At 31.7% G+C, this 21,614-nt stretch overlaps 1 protein-coding gene across 2 annotated transcripts in view; it reads left to right on the top strand.

The window, feature by feature from the left end:
* Positions 1–21,614, top strand: part of LOC118190570 (DNA-directed RNA polymerase I subunit RPA49-like) — a 52,322-nt gene that overhangs the window by 11,855 nt on the left and 18,853 nt on the right. For both annotated transcript variants that reach the window (XM_035361310.2, XM_035361309.2), the window contains exons 3-6: positions 1,166–1,233; positions 2,903–2,988; positions 5,087–5,121; positions 8,272–8,413. In XM_035361310.2, the coding sequence (XP_035217201.1) occupies positions 1,166–1,233; positions 2,903–2,988; positions 5,087–5,121; positions 8,272–8,413 (331 nt within the window). The remainder of the gene's footprint in view (positions 1–1,165; positions 1,234–2,902; positions 2,989–5,086; positions 5,122–8,271; positions 8,414–21,614) is intronic.

Below are 21,614 nucleotides of genomic sequence, written 5' to 3'. Positions count from 1 at the left end.
TAGATTTATTTATAGCATTGATCTAACATAGGTATTTAGACACAAAATCAGACTTTTTCTTAAATAACATACCAATTTGTTTCCATATTTCGATACTACGATCCAAATTATGCCAAAATATTAAATTTTGTAAAATTGGGTGCAAAATTTATGATAAAATTCAAAAATTTAACTTGCCCTTTTTTTTTTTTTTTTTTTTTTTTTTTTTTTAGTTAGCGCCAAGAGTAATTCACTTGGCAAACTTCTTAATATATGGCAACCTATTTTCCTTTCCCTTCCATTGTGCAGGAGCAAAAAAAAAGTCACATCGTTCCTACCTTGTTACATTGTGGATAAGCGGAAAAAGTCACATCGTTCGTACTTTCAAATAATTTTAACAAAGTGCCTTAACCACATTTGATGTTACTATTGCTTTCAACAAATGTGCCAAAATTTCAAAACTCGCCACTATATAAATTCACGTATATCTTTGGAAATTTTGAATAAAAAATTATAATTTTTTTTGCACGTATGCTTAGAAATACATCTACTTTAAGGTGATGGTAAAAATTTTATAGGTTATAATTCAAATTTTTTTTTTTGAAAAATGTATAAAAATTATTTTAAAACACAAATTTTAAAAATAAATCATAAAAAATGAAAGAATGTTATTTGGAATGAACCTAAATTTCGAAATGTGAAAGGAAGAATTAAATAAATTTAGTAAAAAAAGAGATATTTATAAATATATACCAAACTCAATTAACATTGAGAAGCTAAGATTTTGAGGGCTAATTTTTTTAAAAACTACTTGTGCAATTTTTACAAAACTTGGCAGTTTGTCGTAATCCGAGTCTTAGAATTGAAATATGGGGAAAAAATTGACACGTCATTTCAGAAAAAGTCCGATTTTGTGTCAAAATATATATATTAGAACAAAGCTATATATAAATCTAATACATATCCTACTCATGCTTTCGAGACATGAAAAATGCAAGTTGAATTTCATCAATCGGCCCAGTAGAATTCAACTCATTGGAAGACTTCCCCCCCTCCCAAGCTGCCATAATTCACACAAACAGTAAATGGAACCTAACTGTTATTAACTGTTATTATAAATCTAAAATATATGAAGAGGTGGTTTATGTTAAAATTGCATTTTGTAATATTGGTTTAAATATTTTAGGTTGCTGATAATGGTCACATAAAATATACTGGTTGTAATTATAAAAGCACAGAAGAAGCTTCGTGTTTGTATGTCGTTTTATTCATGTTGACTATTTACTGCTAAAGAATTTTCATGAGTGCATAGTTGATCTGTTTTTCATCTGAATTTCTAGAGAAACTTCATTTGAAATTGTGTTAATGTCGTGTATTCTGTGTTACTTTAATGAAAGTTCGTAAATTCTTGTAATTCTGTAGCTAAATTATTTAACTATTTCTGAACTGTTAATTAAAATAGGGATTTTTTAAAGAATAATTATTTTATCTGGGTGATATATATATGTATATATAATAAAACTGCATTATTATTGAAATAAGATGACTTGATGAGAGTTCCAACGGATTGATGTTGGTTTTCCGCATCATAGAGATTTTTAATGCATTGCTTGAAAACTCCATAGTTAGAAAGATGACTTGGGAGTAAATTCCACACATAATTTTATTTCTTGATAATGCACATTATCACTATGAGTGCACTATGCATCCTCCCAATTTTAGACAGCTTACAACTTAAACAGTGGATGAAAATAGAAAAGCAAAACTAGCAGCAAAGTGACCCAGCAAAAAGAAGTAGAGGTGAAGAGTGAAGAGAAAAGGTTACGACGCGGTTGCCCTTTTTATATTGAATTCCATTTCGGATCACATGACAGTTTAATGTGTAGATTTTGGTGTCAGATTTAATAAGTGTGCATCACAACTGCAGGGAGTTTTAATTAGAAAAATTTATTGCTGTTATTTTTAGAATTAAAATGGAAGTTAAAGGTCTAGTAATATTTTGTAATGAAGACCATGAATTTTATCATGTATATTTTTATACGCATATATGCAAGAACTGCATGAAAGGAAAAAATGCCTCCCAAATTATTTTTTTGAAGATTTCCTCTTTTAAGGTTCTTCACATTTACATTCCAAAACGTATGTCAAGCCGAAGTTTGCAATGTGCATATAAAAATAAATCAAAAGGAGAAAAAAGCATTAATTCTTTAGTACACTTTCATCCAAGCATGAAAACACGACTTACGAAGAATACAGTGCCCTGCACAACATTTATGTCATCAAAATCAGAAGCAGAAAATAGTTCCCTTTCTTCTTTCACAAGGTTTATACTACACCTAGCTTGTAATTAGTAGGCATGTCTGCAATGCATTAAAAACATAAATGAGCTTTGCTTTATTAGTCAAGAATAGATTTTTTTCACTAAGTGCAGTAATTGTTAAAAAATACAATTCTAAAAGAACAGGTTCTGCAATGCTTTCACATATTTGATTGCTTGTCCCTAAATTAAATCGCTTTGCATCAGTTAAGTATGTTACATGTATGTTTATAGGTCATTTTAAATTAATTAAATGAAGGGAAAAAAATAAAATATTTTACAAGCTGTTTATATATTCTATCTCTACATTACTTGAAACATTTCAAATACATGAGCAAACGTTTTTCCTATGAAAATTTCAAACTTATAGATCTTCCAGTGGCATGTAAAGAATGATGAGAATTAAAGGTATTAAAAATGTTAATTTGTTGCAGGGACAAATATTGGCACTTTTTAATTGAATATATCTATCTTAGTTTTAATATTAATCATTTTCAAGCTTAAGATTGTTTTTCGGAGCAAAAAAGATATTTGGTTTTAGCTCACTATTTCTAGTTCTTTGGTGTTTCTTTATATTAATTGCAAATATGTAATATTTCATCATAGATTTAAAGTTGGTGTTTTCCATAAAAGGAGCCAAAAGTTTAAATTTTATGATGCTGAAGTTTTCCATCTGCAACCCTTGTTGAATAGTAAGTTGTTGTTTTTTTTAATTTTGATTTGTTCGGAAAGCAGCAAAATTTTACTTTTCAAAATAAGAGACTTTTAAGTGCATCTATCATTTATGATCTAATTATATGTAGAAGTAATTTTTTTTAGTACACTCATGCTAAAGTTAAGCAACAAATGTTAAAAGAAAAGGTATGGATGTAAAAAGGGGAATTAAAACATATAATTTACATATGAAGTAGATGTTGCATCGCCAAATGCAAATAGGCAGCTAAAATTAGCAAAAAATAGAATCTTCCAGTCCCACCACAATGCCTTAGAATTAGCATGCCGCACTTGTGCATCAGTTTGCAAGCTGTAATAGTTCTGTGTAATAAGAGATAGCCAAAGCAGAAAGATGAAGTGGAGACACCATTTGCATGATGAAGTGCATCGGAGGGCTGTCGGGATGTTAAAAGATATCCTCTGTTGCGAGAGAGCTGAAATTGCATCATAGTATCCTCAGTAGGCTGTGGAATCATTACCAAAGGACCAAAACCTACAGAAGGTGTTGATCTCGACACCAGAATATTACCACAATGGCAGACAATTGCTTCCTATTGCTATGTTCAAGATGAAGTAGATTACTAACAGCATAACAGCTAGTGCCGTGTCTCTCTGCTACAGCAGATGGCCCATATACTACCAAACTGTGTCGCATGTACTACATGAAAGCGGACTGTATGCTTGATGACCTGTGGTTTGTATTCCTTTGTCCCCATCGCATGTCAAAGCATGGTTCATTTGTGTCTGTGAACTTTGCAGTTAGACCCCAGAGCTGTAGTGCCATGTAATCTTTATGGATGAGTCTTGATTTAACATTAATCCAACATAAATCTGAAAATGAAGCACATAAAGTACTACATTTTAAAAGCATTGCATATAACATGAATACTAACTCTTATATAATTTTTATTAAAACTAATGTACATTGTGAAGTGACATTTTGGAAGATTTTTAACCCAAGATTTTTATGGTAAAAAATCAGCCTAATATTCAATTTATGCACAGATGAGCTTACTGCCAAACAAGGCTCAAGTGTCCTAATCATGAAGCAGGTTATTGTTTGCAGCAGGAAGAGCCTGTGCTTGAAAAATTATTCATATTTTTTAGTTAACATCCAATTATGAAATCATGTAAACTAAATACATTTTGTAAACATATTTGACATTCTGTGTCCCACATACAAGTCTGCATAATTAAGAATGATGTTGCTTTCCATTTGGGGTTTTGCCATCTACACATCACCATTGATTTTGCTGTTGAAACGCAGTGACGAAAAGTGAAAGTTCACTCTAAATATTTGTTTGCTGATGAATGAGATTGAGAAAAAGAATTAACAAGCTAAAATTGAGATTCGAGTTTTTGAAATGGTTAAAAACTTTATATGTTGAGAAGAGAAAGCTGATTTTAACAGTGGTTTACAGTATTAAATATGACTAAATGTTCTTCAATCTCTTATCAGCTCAATTTTACAGGTGTCACAGACATAAAGTTGGGCAAGTGTATAAAAGTTTTAAAGGTATTGCAGGTATGTTTATGAGAGTACTTTTCTCTTAAATGTAGTAACTAAGTCAACTATAAAAAATTAGACATCTAATATTCTGTAGTATCATAAAAAAAATATCACCACTTAATAAAATCATAGAAACACTACAGAAAAAATAAAATGCCATTTTGAAGCAGTATACATGCTAGAAGAGATATGTCTAATGATTTAGTTAACTGTCAAATGGATTTAGTGTAGAATTAATAATACTTCAGAATTTTTGATGTGTTATATCCTGCGTAAAAATAAAGTATTTTGAAAACATGAGGCAAAACACATTGTTCATTCTGCTTTATAGTAATTCTTTTGAGCATTCATTGTCAAATGCTATTCATCTTATTTTAAGTTATATTCCCTGGGAGAGCCTAGACTTTTTTACCTTATTTTTATTGAGAATTTTTGTTAAATAACAGTTCACTTTTACGTATTTACTAAAATGTGTAATTTATTTATTTATTTTTTGAATATTTTTAATTTAAATTCAGAAACAGATTAACAGTATTGGATGTGCTCTAATAATTTGTTGTTCACAGGTCATATGGAGGTTAATAAAACAGGAAGCTACCAGGTTAGTATAGGAATAGTTTTCATCTTAAATTTCAGTTTGAAATATTTCTAAATTTAATGTATCAGTTTTAATACACTATTTGTTATTAATTGAAGTGCATGAGCTTAAGTCCTACTTACTATATCTTCGAGACATCCTAGAATATCCCAGTTTCTTCCTAAACTCATCCTCCTGAATGCTTAATGTCACATCCCAGTACATCCTATCTAGGTCCCATCAAACAGCATATTGGATGTTATCAAGATTTGTAATCCTAGCTATTATATCCTCACGACATCCTGGAATATCACTTTAATATCCTAAACACATCCTCCCATTTGCTTAATGTCATATCTCAGTATATCCCCAGGAAGCATGCATACATTCCACTGAAAGTGTGCGGAGGTGGTGTGATGGCCTAAAACCTACTTATTTTCTGCAGATACTTTCAGATCCTCTTCTGGTTGTTATTTATGGGACACTAAGAAATGATCAGAAGATTTATATAAATTTTATTTTTTAATTGAACTTTTTAAATTTATTTAATAATTTATAAATATATCTAAAAGTGAGCAAGAGACTTAAAGTGAATCATTGGTATGAAATATTACAAGAGAAATTTTTGCTTTTATTTAAAAGATCTTTTGATAATTTTTTTGAAATCCAGTAGCTGAAAATTTAATTCTTGAATGTATAATTAAATTATTCTACAAAATGAGTTTCTAATTTAATTTGTATTCAGAATTAGGTAAGAAAAAAGATCATTTAATAATCTTTATACAGATTTAATGAACCATCTTCCCCTCATGCATGTAAAGAATTTATAGTCTCTTGGTGAGACTGCGGAAAGGAATTTTTTATGATTAAGACAATTTTAGTCTCAAAGTAAATATGAATAAATAATTTTATTACATGAAAATGCTGCAAGCTTATTTATCTATTTATTATTTTGTAAAACTTATGTTGTTGACACATTAATAATCATTTGTATTATTAGAAAGGTAACCCAAGAAGCTCTTTTAAAATTCTATCTTAATGCTCACTCATTAAAAAATAATTGAATGGGTTCAGATTTTAACAGTTGCCCAAAAGGGCTCAAAGTTTAATGCAGTTTATCACTGAAGATTTTCAATACAGATGGCCCAGGTGAAATAACAAAACATTTTTATTGGATACTAACTAACATGGGAAAGTTATATATCTTCTTTATATTTGGAAAGTGAAGAAATATTTTATGTAATTTTATATGCAATTTTATAAAAATACTTGTTTTTAATTAGATATGTTGTGAATTAAATTATTTAAATCAATCAGTTTAAAAAGTTTAAAAAATATATTCTTAAGAATTGCATGGGTTACTTTTAAATATCTTAACTTCTTAATCAATAACAGGTTAAATTTGAGTCTTACATTTTACCAAGTGGTAACAGACTTAAATGAAAAGCGAAATTACAAATTTACAGTGGACAATATAAAATCGCAATTCGAGACTAATAGGTTTTTTTGGATTATAGAAAAAGCAGTTTGAAGATAATTTTTGCTGGTCTGTTGATATTAGTTTATGCAAAATTTAATGAGATGAAATTTGCCATTTGAAATTGGCACTAAATTAAATTTGGTAAATTTCTGAAGTCCTGCACCTTTTAAACGTTTGACAGTTGAAATCAGCACCAAATTAAATTATCCAGGTTATCTTATCCAGTTTTTTTTTAAATTAACCATTCAGTTCAAATCAAAATAAAACAAAAGTCATTTACATGACAATCATCAATAGCATATCACATAAAGTATTTTAATTTAAGTATACATTTTGTGCAATACCGAAAGACTCTAAACCATGATGCCATTAAAGTATTTTATTTTGAAATTCAACTCTATCAATTGTGAACACTTCTAAGTATATTCAATTTATTCTTTCTGCTTAATATATGGTGTATAATAATATAATAAATATATTAATTCGTTTTATTTTGAGATAAGCTGTATTTAACACTCAACACACAGCAATATTTAATTCACTTTTCATTTGGTCTCAAAAGAGAAATTTGGGAACTTATAGTAAGTGTAGTACTTCTACCTTAATCTTTGACTATATATAAAAAATACAATAAAATATAGTCAACAAGTGGTGAAAATAGTTGCACTTCATTTATGAAATATTTCATATTAAAATATTTTTCAGTTTTGCATAGTTTGAGAATTTTGTATGTATACCAATTTTTTAAAATGTCTACAAATTTTTGCATTTCTAAGAAAAATTTAAGTATTTTTCTACCTTTAATATATGAATATTGTTAACTAACTAGATAAAGTTACTTAATGTGGAATAAAGAAAGTATTTAACCACTTGCCTTTGCGATTTCAATTGCAGAAACAATTTACAAAAAGTAGTTTAACTATGTCTTCTATAACAAATAATAAAGCTAAATCCTCCAATAACTATTAATATGAAAAGTTTTTGTAAATCTATCCGTTTTACATGAAAAATAAGGATATTCTGAAATTTAAGGCAGTGTCTTCTGATGGAAAAGACACACACCATTAAGAATTAAAATTAATTTTTATTCATTCAATTTATTAGATTTTTCTTCTAAATTACTGTAAGCATGTAAAAACTCTTGAATGATAAACCGTATCTTTGCCATTGGCCTTTCACAGCACTTAAAATAAAAAGCACTTCCAATTACTGTATGTCAGTATAATTCATAATTAAATTTAAACAACTATAGACTGTTGAGTACATTTAATTAAGTACCAGAAGAAAGTACAGAAAAAAATGTTTATATGAATATGTTCAGTTCTAGTTCTCAATACATCTGAAAATCAGCATCTTGAGAACATCTTTACATATCCTTGGATATAACGACTTAAACGAAGCATCCTTAAGATGTTAAATTACGATGTCCTCAGGACATCCGAGAATCAACATACTCAGACTATCCTAAGTATGTTCCAGGATACTGAGACTTAAATAGGCCATCCTGAGGATATTCTATGTTATGGCCTTATATTTTTCTGTTTCATTTTTCCTGTATGAGATTCTGACAGTTAAATTTTATTAATCTTTTAATATTTGCAATAAATTATTTCTGGTGTGTTTATCTGCAATGCTGACTTGAAATATATTGTTGCTTCAAACAAACGACACTAATACATTTTCTTTGTCTTCAGGCTGATGATTTAACTTTAGCATTTGGCAGTAAATCTAGGCAAAAGATGATTAATTCAAGAAGGAATCTTGGACCTGCAGAATCTAATGTTATTGATAGTGAATTTTTAAAATTTGACACAAATGAAAATCTGGGAATGAAAAGTAAGTGTCTTTAAGTAAGAAAAACATTGTCTATAAATGTGATGTTCAAAGACATTTTTACTAAAGTACAAGGTGTACATAAAATGACCTGATAAATTAATTCAAAAATTGGGAGCACAGAAAATCAGAAACACCTTTTTATGTGAAAATAAATGTAAAAATTGTATTACCCTTGCAGTTAAGGTAACCGTTTCATGAAATTTTACAATTCTAACTCTGGAATTGCAAGATGACGCAAAATTATGTTCAGCAGAAAACAGCATGAGGCACTTGAATGATGTTTGTAGAATGAATAAAAAAAAGAAATGTTTCCATACTGAAAAAGGCATTTCAGGAAAAATAACAGATGAGCAAAAAATAAAAAAAAAGAACTGTTGTAAACACAAAGAAAGCTGTTTATTACTGACAAAGATCTCAGATCTATGATAGGTCTACAATTATGTTAATAGACTGCATATTATTACCAGAGGCATTAGGCACATCAGTTTGGTTAATTAGTGGGTCTGTTATGATGCTTTCCTTTTAAGCCATCATTTCTCAAACGTTTTTTCAAGTGGGCACCACTTTTATAAATAGAACTTCTGCAGACCACCTTACTCTTGCCCCTTTGAAAGCAATTTTTTTAGCCCATGTTTCTGCTAGTATAGTTTTATTTTAAAAGAAGTGTTGATTAAAACAGGGTTGCCACGCTACCTGGAAAACCGGAAAAAGTCGGGGAATTCGGAAATTGACCAAAAAATTCAGGGGAAAGTCAGGGAATTTAAGTGTTTTAGTCAAAATCTGGGAAAGTCAGGGAATTTCGTACAACGATCCCGCCAAAAAAGGCGAGTTTTGCGCCGACGTTGGAAGAGATCACTTTTTTTGGCGAATTGTGTATCACACAAGTGTCATTCAGGCAGCTGGCGTAGAGCCAATTTTCGCAGCTCCAATTTAATTGTCTTTTAGAAAGGCAAAGCAAGTTTCCCCGTAACTTTTGGTTTCCAGTAACCTTGAGAGTCGCATGTGCAGTGCACGAACTAAAGAAAGTACCTGTCCTCGTATAAAACAAAATGGGTTTAATCCTAGTATAGGGTACCATGAAGGTTAGAATAAAAAAATATGTATTGTAAAGAAGGAAAACCTCTCTACAACAGACGTGGCTCCGTTCCATCATAGAGGGAAACAGCTGTGCATGCGCAATATATCTGTCGCCAAAGCTCGAAACCGATGTCGAAGTTCGAAGGTCGCGTTATCAAGAATTCATAAAATGAACATCATTTAAAATTTCTTTAAACTCTAAAGGAAAAGAAAATATTTTTTGGCACAAGTAAATTAATTCATGGATTAGTTATTTTGAGGGGGGGAAACTACGAAAATCCGTTTTTAAAATTATTGCGAAAAATCCAAGAAAAAACGTTCTTTGATAAAATGTTTCTTCTTGGATTTTTCGCAATAATTTTAAAATGGATTTTCGTAGTTTTCTTTTTTGTCAAAGAACGCCAAACACGTGTTTCTCAATTTCCTGTACACATCGCGGTAAGGGAAATTCTGGCCGCCAGGTTCCGTCGCCATATCCCTTGGCAAATTTTCCCTCCGCTTTCTAGCGGCGTTATAGCATTTACGTGTATGGAACCTTTTCTTCTTTACATAGACGTTCTTTGGTTAGAATAATCTCCATGTATGGTACAGTGGGATTTGGCGACATGGTGATGAGCAGTAAACGGGTCATTTTGTTCTTGGCGACAATTTTCAAAATCATGCGAAGGCTGTACCGTATACTAGGATTTTACCGCAAAATCTTTTTTTTGTTTGTTTTCTTTTTAATAAATACCTTGTCATTTTGCAGTAAAATAAAAAAATAGTAATCGGTGTTCTAGGCTAACTATATTCGCTAAAATATCGTTGATTATTCTAATTCAATTTTAAAGTAATTATCTTTATTTTTATGTTATTCATATCATTTAATGTTGCTTCTTCCCTCTAAATTTATTTATCATTAGTAAATAATATTTCCAAATTTCAGGAAATTTTCTCTGGCATAATCCTGAAATTAATTCTAGCAGTATGATGACATCACAAAATTTAATGCACATATTTTTTCCTTATGTATGCTGCGAAATAAATATAAAATACCTCAATTTAGTAAAAAAATATCATTAAATAGATTTCTTTCTTTCATTTAGCTGCAGAATGTCTGCAAAAAAAAACTTATTTTATTCCAGATTGGGCAGATTCTAATCTCAATCTTCAGTGGAAAAAACAACTCCTATTATAATTATATTTGTGTTTTCAAGTGTTAAGGTGCCTTTTAAGAAGACACCCCACACAAATTAAATTTACCTAAAATCTAACCTAACTTTTAGCACTGCGTTGTAATTTATAAGAAACAGATTAGCCTCATGTTGAACTGGTGATGATCATGAGTAATAATTAAATAAAACGTACAATTGTTATCTAATGTAAATTTTATTAAGTTTCTTAAGTGGAAAAGTAAACAAAATTATCAAACAAAGTGTACCAAGAATAATTAAGAATAAATGTCCTCTGGGATTTATTGAGTAATTAAGTGAATTTGATACACAGTACAAGTAATACCATAATTAATTTACCTCTTAGCACAGCCAATGTACATTACGTGGATAGACTGGAATTTTCTCGAAACATACCTGGAAAACCTGGAAAAGTCGGGGAATTTCATTCTCCTGTTTGAGTGGCAACCCTGTTAAAATTCATTTAATTTGCATGAGTTAATACATTGAAAAACGTTAGGTACTTTCATATTATCTTGTCGACCATCAAGCAATGTGATTTGGGGGCAATTATAGATCAGCGTGACATAGCAGCGCACTCCTAACATCTGTGCTTTTGTTGGATCTAAGCACATTTGATTTGATAAGCCTTTTTTTTTGTGTGTGTGTGTGAACAAGAGTATAAATTGTTATTGCTGTGTATCTTTTCTTGCATTCTGAAAAAAAGTTATCTGAGTTTGGCCTTCTGCAAAGCAGCAGGCAATGGATTATTTTCAAAATTATAGGATCCTACCATAAAAAAGATGTGTATTAATGGACATGATATGGTTAACTGAATATGGCTTACGAAAAAATCATAAATTATAACAATTACCTGTGGGAAGTTTGTACTCTGTGTTTTTCCGTTAAAGTTGGAGGTCCTAACCAAAGAGTAGAAATCGATGAAAGCCTTTTTTACAAGCTGCAGAAACTAAACTGGTCAAATCCTGATTGTTTATTAAATAGTTATTAGTTCCTTCGTTGCCCAGATGTTATAGTGGTTAGGAGAGCCTACTATGGTACCGAAGGGCCTGGGTAAGACATAGATGTTTGTAAATGTAGAGTGTCTATGTGGCATGGCGGCACTCTAAATATGTGGCAAGCCGAGAGTCCTCTAGTGTGGATTGGTGGGTGAGGAGAGGGGTGGGAGACCCCCCCTCACCCACCAATCCACACTAGAGCCATATTCCATATTCAGTTAACCATATCATGTCCATTAATACACATCTTTTTTATGGTAGGATCCTATAATTTTGAAAATAATCCATTGCCTGCTGCTTTGCAGAAGGCCAAACTCAGATAACTTTTTTTCAGAATGCAAGAAAAGATACACAGCAATAACAATTTATACTCTTGTTCACACACACACACACAAAAAAAGGCTTATCAAATCAAATGTGCTTAGATCCAACAAAAGCACAGATGTTAGGAGTGCGCTGCTATGTCACGCTGATCTATAATTGCCCCCAAATCACATTGCTTGATGGTCGACAAGATAATATGAAAGTACCTAACGTTTTTCAATGTATTAACTCATGCAAATTAAATGAATTTTAACAGGGTTGCCACTCAAACAGGAGAATGAAATTCCCCGACTTTTCCAGGTTTTCCAGGTATGTTTCCAGGTATGAGGGGTGGGAGTCAAAATTGGAGGTGGAAAATAGAAGTCCAACCTCTCTTCAGAGTAGGCTCTGGCAACCATTGTTCCATGTAATATGGAAGACAACAGCATCAGTTCCTTCAAAATTCCACAGGAATGACTGGTGCAAATTTGGCAGGATCTCCACCAATTTTCATTGTTGACAGAACAGTATATAAGTACCAAAATTATATTTTAGTAATTCAAGATTAATTTGCATAATCATATTATTAGCTAAAAATTAAATTGTGGTACTCGCATTAATTACATGGATGAGCCTGCCGACTTATGCATAGCTGTTCTATGTTTGAATTTGTGCTGCTAAGAAGCACAAAAAAAAAAAAAAAAAAAGCCTATTTTGTTGCTGAGATTTAAGTGGGAAGTGCATAGGTAGTGTAACTAATAATAAAAAGATGTAGGAAAAGATATAGATGATTACCCTGTGTAATTTTCAAACTCTGTAATTTCTGGCCATTGTGAGATAGTCACAGTTAATTTATTTTATTTATTTATTTTTTTTTTTTTTTTTAATCTAAGAGGATCATGTGTGGTCCATGGGCTACAGATTCAGAAGCACTGCTTTAAGTCATTTAGTGTATTATTATTATTCCAGTAAATCCAGGAGCTTGAATAACTACAGAGTCGGGGATCCCTCACTTTTGAATGCAGCAGGGCCATGCAAATAGAAAATGATGTAAGTTGTTGAAATTAATGACCTTGACACCATTGTTTCAGAATCATGCGAGTGGTTGCATTATCTCATATTTTCCTGCATAAAATGAAGTCCACTGGCTTTTAAAGGTTATGCATATGACTGTAAAATCAAAGATGGAAAAGCAAAGTTTTGATTAACACCATTGCACATAAAGCTGGCATATGTCATTATGCATGAAATAAAACAAGCATAAGTTCAGAGATGAGAACAATGTTTAATTTTCATAAATTTCATGACATCACGTTTGGATCATTAGCAAATTGATGTTTAAAGCTGAAAATAAACAAATTTACATTTATAAGGTATGGGACTACCCCTAACCTTCACACAAACTTAATGTGATTGTCTATGTTTTCTACCAGGTGATCAACCACTGCAGATGCTAGCAATGTGTTATTCTTCCATTAGGGCAGTTCGCTACTGTTTGAAATTGTTTGGAAAACATAAACATACAGAGACTGCATGCCAGAGGATATCCCAAAGATTTTCTGTGGAATTAAGCCTGGAATGACACTGCAACCTTTATATGAGAAATGCCTTCATTTCCAGGTAATCGTTAATAATGTTTACTCATAGGAATGGGCATTATCATGATTCACAAGGAGAAAACCAGGACCAACTGCTACAACTAGACTCTCACAGTCAGGTGTAGGACTTCATCCCGATACCACACAGCCATTACAGAGTCTTTAAAAATGTACACTTGTGTTCAATATTGCATTGAAATTCCAGCCCACTCCATGATGATGCCACCTCTAAATGTGTGATGTTCTAGGCCTGATTTGGTGTGCTTAATTCTCTCCAGTCCCTTACGTGCTTATCTGATTCCAGGGCAAAACTGCACTCACCTGTAAACAGGAGATTGCACCAATCTGAGATAGTTGAACTGAGATGTTAATGACACCATTTTCATCTTGCCGCTCTGGATTTGGCAATGAGTAGAAGATAACCACTTGGTATTCGGACATACAGTTCTCTTCACGTGAGGCCTTTGGCACACAGTACTGGCAGATATTGTCTTACCAGGTGGTACCACAACCATAGATGTAACAGTTGTGGCAGCTGCTGATCAATTCAGCTGGGTTTCTATAGCACTGTACCGATCTCCAGAAGGGGTGGTAACCCTTGGTCGACCTGAGAGATGTTTCTATATACCTGTTGATGTGTTTGGAATAGTTTCCAAATTTGAGAAATTTCAAAATTATCAATGCTTAAGAAAAAAGCATTATTTTTGATCGACTGTCCTGTTTCAATGCATCCGACGGCACATCAAAAGTTATCCTATGAAAGTTATAAACATGAATATCGGCATTTAAATTCACCTTGTCAAACATTTCAGAGTGCTGGAATCTTCAACGCTGCCTAATTAGCATATGTTTGGGCAGTTAATCGTGTTTGGCCCTAACATGCAGCATTTCCTTACTGCTATATATGCATCTCCGATGACTTTTAGCCATTCAAATTCAACTATGCTTTCGGAAACTGCTAATTTGTTTTGTTTGCTTAACTTTTGGAAACCAATGTACTTTCCTGCATTCAAATGGCTTTTGCAATGCATTATATCCCCATAACTCAAGAATATCTATGAAAAGCATTTATGTGTAATTTATATCTCTGGTATTTTAACCTTTGTGTGAGTGTTTTTAAAGAAACTGTGAATCCTGAATAAAATCCAAATAACTTGAGCAACAGTCCACTTTGGCAATGTGCAGTGGTGTCTGCAAGTACTTGTTATTGTTTGATATGAGACAATCGGCATCTCTCATGTTTAGCTACTAGTTTAAGGCAAAATATGACAAATCAGCCCAGAGAATTTTCATCCTTTGTGTACTGGAGCTAGGTTGCCACCTCTGAATGTATGTTGTTAGTTGATGTTGTGTGCCTTGTTTTCTCCAGGCACTTACATGCTTATCATCTGATTCCAAGGCAGATCTGGCCTCGTCTGTGAATAGGACATTGTGCCAATCTGAGACAGTCCACTCTTTTATGGGATCAAATCCTCTTTGCTCACAGAACTGAACTGGTTCTTTTTTACGACTTACTGCTTACATACAATAACCTCGATGAAAAAAATGGAAACTATAAATGAATCACAAAGGTTTAGCAAGGGTGGAGTGAAGAGCAGTCGAATGAGCAGCAGGATCAAGAACAGCTCACGAAGATGGAATACAGAGCAAAAAGAACTGAACAAAGAATGGGATTGGAAAAATTGTCTCAATCAAACTGTGAAATCCCTGGACAGATTTCTTTCACCTGTAGCTTTCAGATTCTGTAAGACCTCCTTCCTGCATAAGAAAATAACCAAATTCTTGAAAATTGTTCAAAGAGTTGGGACATGGTAAAAATTAAACTCACTTTTAACATAGGAGAATAAACATTATTTTTCTTAAAATGGAAAATAAATTTTCCTGGCATGCTTGCAATTAAAATTCTCAAGGAGTGAACCCTAACAGAGCTACCACTGTTTTTTGAGGAATCATCATTCATTCACTCACTCTCAGTAAAGTAAATCAGTTTGTAAATGAATAGCACGTTTCTATTGTTTACCACTTCAAGGATTCCTAACCTTAAGTCTGTTACATATTCGACAAAAGTGGTATTGAAGCACATTCACTTTTAATCATTAACTTCTAACATGGTGGTTTGGATGTTTAAAAAGTATAATTATTGTCTTACATCTTTTGTGATGATTTCTTACTTCGGTGATGAATGCAACATTGACTAATTCAACACCACTCACTTCCCCACATCACCTTCACTCACATGCACACATGTATTATGTATATGATACAGATTCACTGTATTTCTTCTGCGAAAGTGTTCTTGTCTGTAAAATGCATAATCAGTGCAGAAAAGAAGAAAATGTGTTTTATCTAACTATTCTTGTAGCTAGTCATATTTTTGAAGGGGAGTGAAAAATGTCACCCAATTTTAATATGATACTGCCATTTTGTCCAACAAACTATGGGTGTTTTGTGGCAAGTATTATTGTACTCGCATACCAAATTTTAAAGGCTGATTATATTTTTACATGCATTTTTCTGATGCTTTAGGCTGTTATTCTTCAGGCAAAATCTTGGGCCACCATGAAATTCCAATTTTTGCATTAATTCTGTGATACAGCTTATCTTGTTTCTGTGTATCTTTGGCACACATTGCCTTCTGAGCATTTTGGAGATGCTGTAATAGATTCTTTTTTTTTTTTTCAGTTAAGAGTTTGTCAAGTTACTTTATTACCACACTATAGATTTTATAGTGATTATACTAAGCTGACTGTTTCTTGAGCCCTGTTAGAGCTAGATATCGAATGACATTTTCCTAACTAACCGGGAAGTTGTGTGAATTAACCCTCACAGAAATGCATAAAAGTCTGAGAAAATATTGTAAACCAAGTACAGTAATGATATATAAATTTCAGAACTTCACAGTTGGCACCATGACTAGAAATATAACACAATAGCTCTTCCGGACCCTGAGCTTCCTAACTTTTCATTCCTATGTATCTACATTGCATATTTCCATGTGAAATATAATGGCATAAGATAATGAAATTTGTCACTCATCATGGTAACATTAACTTGAGGCCCATTCACAAACGAACCGATATGATTTTCCCATGTTTAACAAGACATTTTCATTTGGAAAGTAGTATATGGAGGCATCTCTTGCCTTAGACTGGTAGCCTGCTTATGCTTTTGCCAATTTCAGTAAGTCTATCCTAAGTAACTATTTGAAGCATCTTCATGGGAGTGTAATTAATTTATCAATAATTTTATCATTTTTACTGAAGAAGATTAATATAACTGATGCAGCTGCTTCTAAAAGATTATAGTTCATTCTTATGTTGTCTTCTTGGAGATTTTGCAATGTGATAGGTACATGATTGATTTTCAGTCTGATATCTGCTCATAGCAAAAGCTTTAGTTTCTTTCTTCACATGTGCAAACTATTATTTATTACTTTACCTTCTAAAACTCAATTGTAAAGCTACTTAAATCATCAAATTTCTCCTAAGAACAAGAAATCCAGAATTTCAGCTTGCAGCGTTTTGAATTTCTGTAGCTGTGACAGAAGTACAGAACTGCATTACTTCCAGAGTATCTTTCATTGATATATTGTTTTGGAAACTGAAATCTTAGATTTCACGTTATCTATGTCATTAGTCTGCTCAGCAACTAAGTTTGATCTTTCAAACTCATCATCATCACACAAACATCAAGATCAGTTAAAGGTGAGCCTTTGAGATGAAAGCTACTTCAGTATCTACATTATTTTATTTCAATCATTTTTGAGCTTCAGATTTACATTATATATTTTTTATTATTAAGTACAAAATATGTTCTTGTTTCACATGGTTTATCTGTAACTTTGTTTCACATGGTTTCTGCTTCTGCTGCATATTGATTGTAGTGTTTCTATACCTTTTAAAAATATTTTAATGAAAGTTCCTATACGTACTGTTAAGTAAATATTCATGTATGTAAGCACAAACCCTGAAAATGGAGCAATATTAATGACAACTGCAGTTTTCCTCCTTTAAAACTTTGTGGTTTTGTGTGTCCACCTCATAGCATACTGTCATTTAAAATTTCTAAAATAGTTTTATGCCTGTTTTAATTTTCAGAGGTATTCTGCTTAGAAAATAAGAATGGGAAATTTTAGCATCTCTATTTGTCTTTGTTCATTTTAGGTATTAACTGAGTTGTGATTGTGCACTTCTAATGCATAAAGGTTTTTATCTACAATTTTTATAAATGCAGAACTTTTTACTGTTTTATTGTTCATGTGCTTTAAATGCAATAAAATTTTATTTGTTTTTTAAGTTAAGCGTACTAGAAATGCATGTTGTGATATCAGAGTGAGGTTCCCTCCCCCTACTACTTAAATGGTTATTTTGCACTGAAAGTTTCCAAAATAATTAAACCTTTAATGAAATGATATTAAGAAGTATAGTATGTATTTTATATACAAATTAATATAAATTGTTTATATTCTATATACTGCAATGTATGTATAATATTATATGTAATATAAACAGTATTTAATTTTATTTATAGGTAGTGAAAAAATTTCCCAACTGCTTTTTTGGCATTCGTAACTTTTAAGGTTACTTTAATCACTTAACTTACGTATATTATAGAAACCAAAATGCTTCTTTGTTGTTATATCACTTATGTAAATACAAATAAACAGTGTAGGAATGGCAGTTATACAGTAGAATTCCAGAAATCCGCAAAGCTTGGGACCAGAGGTTGTGCGGATTTCAGGACAGAAAAGGTAAAACATAATATTCGGACTAAAAGTGCAAAATGAATAAGGCTTACAGTCAAAAGTCTTTAATCCGGACTCGTCGGGACTTCGGCGATTCCGGATTATCGATTTTTCCGGATTATAGATCATCAGTTTAAATCTGGTAAGATGGCATGCAGAAATTATAAAATTAAAAATATGAAACCGTAATTTATAAAATAATGAGCAATTATGATCTAAAGGGTATCAAAATTTACAAAAAAAAAAAGCTTAATATTTATTTGTTTACTTTATTAAACATTTCTTTCAACGCGCACATGCGTAAAGCATACATTACACATAGCCGAAATTAGAAAATTTCAACCAGAAAACTATTTGATTTGTATTCGTGATATTTATAATGACGAGGAATTTGATTTAAATCATATCAAAGACGGAGTACATCGAGATGAAATACTACATTTAGTAAGGAATTATAAGCCGAATAAAATAAAAACATCTGCCCTGAAGATAACGATAGTGCTGACAGATGAACTTCCAGTTCATTGCACTCCGCGCAGAGCAGCGTGAAATTGATAAACAGATTTCGGAATGGTTAGATAAACAAAGGGTATGCCTTTATCCATTTTTTGTAGCAATTCCACTTTTTGTTTGATGGACATCGAAACATACTTTCGTTTTGTAGATTCTTTGGGAGCTCAAGCATTGGAAATTCTATTTGACATAATCGAAAGTTCAAGCTTACTTTTATAAAATTGCTCTTACAGTCTGCAAAAAATAATAAGCCGGATCCAATTCAAAGATTAAGGGAAAACGCAATCATCAACATTAACTGAAATAGATAATTGGATAATTTGAGCTTTTACCGTCCATTATACATTAAACACGCACGCGAAAATGTACGCATATGCGCAGTCGTAAAGGCCTTGCACGCACGCGTAAACGCCTATGCGCATGTGTCAATGCGGCACATACGCAGAAAGATTTTAGCTTTGAGGTCGGGATTATGGGTGTCTGAATTAACGACTTTTGACTGTATTAGATACATTTAATTAAATTATTATATACATTATTGCAATAATTTATTATATGCATTAAATTATTATTACATATATAAATTGATTATATTATTCATTGTATTATATGTACACAGCATCAAGGTTTGCCAATTTTGCCTCATGCAAAGATTTCCGCTTTTGGATTCTGGTGTTAGAATCACTGTTGCTGTAAAATTTAACAGCTTTTCTTTATTTTTCCGTATATCATACACAATCATGTCGCAATTCCATACCATTCTGCTATAAATCGAGGATTAGCACCTGCTTCCATCTTTTTCAGAATTTGCACTTTTTGCTTTACCGTCAATGCAACGTGTTTACGTTTTTCAACGTTGCAAGAAGTAAAATCACGAGTGTGTTTCTTATCTGTCATTGTATTAAAAAGGGCTGAAATTTAAAATATTCTTAATTTATCCTCAAAATATCCGGATTAAAAAAATAAGGCAGCACTAAACAATCTCGTGAAATGAAATAACAAAGCTCAGAAAATACAACATGAATCGAACAAAGAATTGAATGAACTGTCTGCTTTTTTACCTCAATGCAGATTAGAGGGGGAAAAAACTTATTTATTTTATCTTATTTTTTAACTTTTTTATGTCAATAATTTGGTATTTCCATTTTGACTCATTATTATTCGGTAATTATGACGTCATTTATTAGGTAAATATTTCTTTCTTCGATATTTCGTATTCGATGTTGCAGTTTCCGGAACCTATAACCTGAATGCTTATGTTCTGAGAGGCAATGTGGATTTCAGGTCTGCGGATTTTCGGTATTTGACTGTATCTGCAAACTACACAACTTTTCCATAACAAATCATTATATTCTATCCATATCACTGCCATTTGCATTCTTTTTTTTTAGTAAGTTTTGCTCTCTTTTCAACCCCTAATTAATTTTTCAATTTGTTTTGTACTGTTTGTTCCAAAAGTGAAAACATTTTTTCAATCCCTGTTGATGAAGCTCTGTGCTTAGCATTTCAATCATATCCAATCACAAGAGTTGTTCCTTTCATACAAGCTGCTGATTTTCTTTCACTCAAATGTGGTCACTGACTCAACTCATTTTTATAAAGGGTTTCTCAGAAAGGTTATAACTTATAAATTCCAATGTAGCATTGACCGAAGCTCCAATGCCTGTTATTTCGGTTTTATGCTTTGATGATATGCTAAAAAATGTGCTGATGACAGTGCTTATTCATACCATGTTTTAAAATCCTGCATTTATCCTTCTGGATTTTATCCAAAATGTCTTCAAAGGGAGCAAGATATATTTTACATTTTGTATGACTGCCTATTAAGAAATTTTGATTGAATATTCTAATCTATTACATTCCAAATTTCTTCCACAATTTGCATTATAATTGGCAAGTTCTTTATACAAGTTTCAAGTATCGCATACTGAATTACAGTGTACTAGACATGATATATTTTAATCAGTTCTATTAATTGTATTCATTAATTTTCTCTAGGGCAAGCTTGTGGTTTTAAAAAGTACTTTGATTTGAATATCGAGCTTGTTAACATTTGATGCATTAAAAATCTGTAGCCAGTAAATTAAGTATATGTGCTAAACAGCCATAAGATATGTTGAAAATTGTTTTCTAATTTCTGTCTCATTTTTTCTATATTTATATCAACACAACTGAATTTTACATTAAATGTTTTTAATGGTTTTAGAAATACAAATAAATAAATGTTCACTTTTATGTGGCATCTGTTAATGATTTATCAAGATTTTCCGTGAAATGTACAGTTTCTTGTGCTATCACTTATGGATGTTGGACCACCATCTAGTATCACATACACTATATGATTAACTTAAACATTACTTCATTTCTCTGTTCTTCCTGTGTATCATTTAATAAACTAAAGTTAGTTTAGGCAGAGGATTATGTCCAAGTTACGTGATCTCAACTTTATGAAATGCATTTGTAACAAACAAATTTACCTACTTGATCTATTTTAAATTTTTGAGAAGATAGTGTTTTTGCAACATATTTACTTAGATAATATAGCATGTATGTAATAACTGCACTAATCATTTATATTTGAGACTAGTATAAATAATTAAAGCACTAGTAATAAAAATGATGGGCATGGAAATAACACATTTTCTTAATAGTTAAATTTTATGTTGGTATGTATTTTAAGTAACTGCACTAGTTATTTATACTTGAGACTAGTATAAATGATGGGCATGGAAATGGCATTTTCTCGCATTGTACTAACATGGTTTGTTTAAAATAGTTTTCTGTATTCAGTGATTA

Source organism: Stegodyphus dumicola, chromosome X1, assembly GCF_044657685.1.
Source record: "Stegodyphus dumicola isolate Sdum_Otavi_A_Nest chromosome X1, ASM4465768v1".
Classification (NCBI taxonomy): Eukaryota; Metazoa; Arthropoda; class Arachnida; order Araneae; family Eresidae; genus Stegodyphus; species Stegodyphus dumicola.
This window is presented reverse-complemented; position numbering and strand designations above follow the sequence as displayed.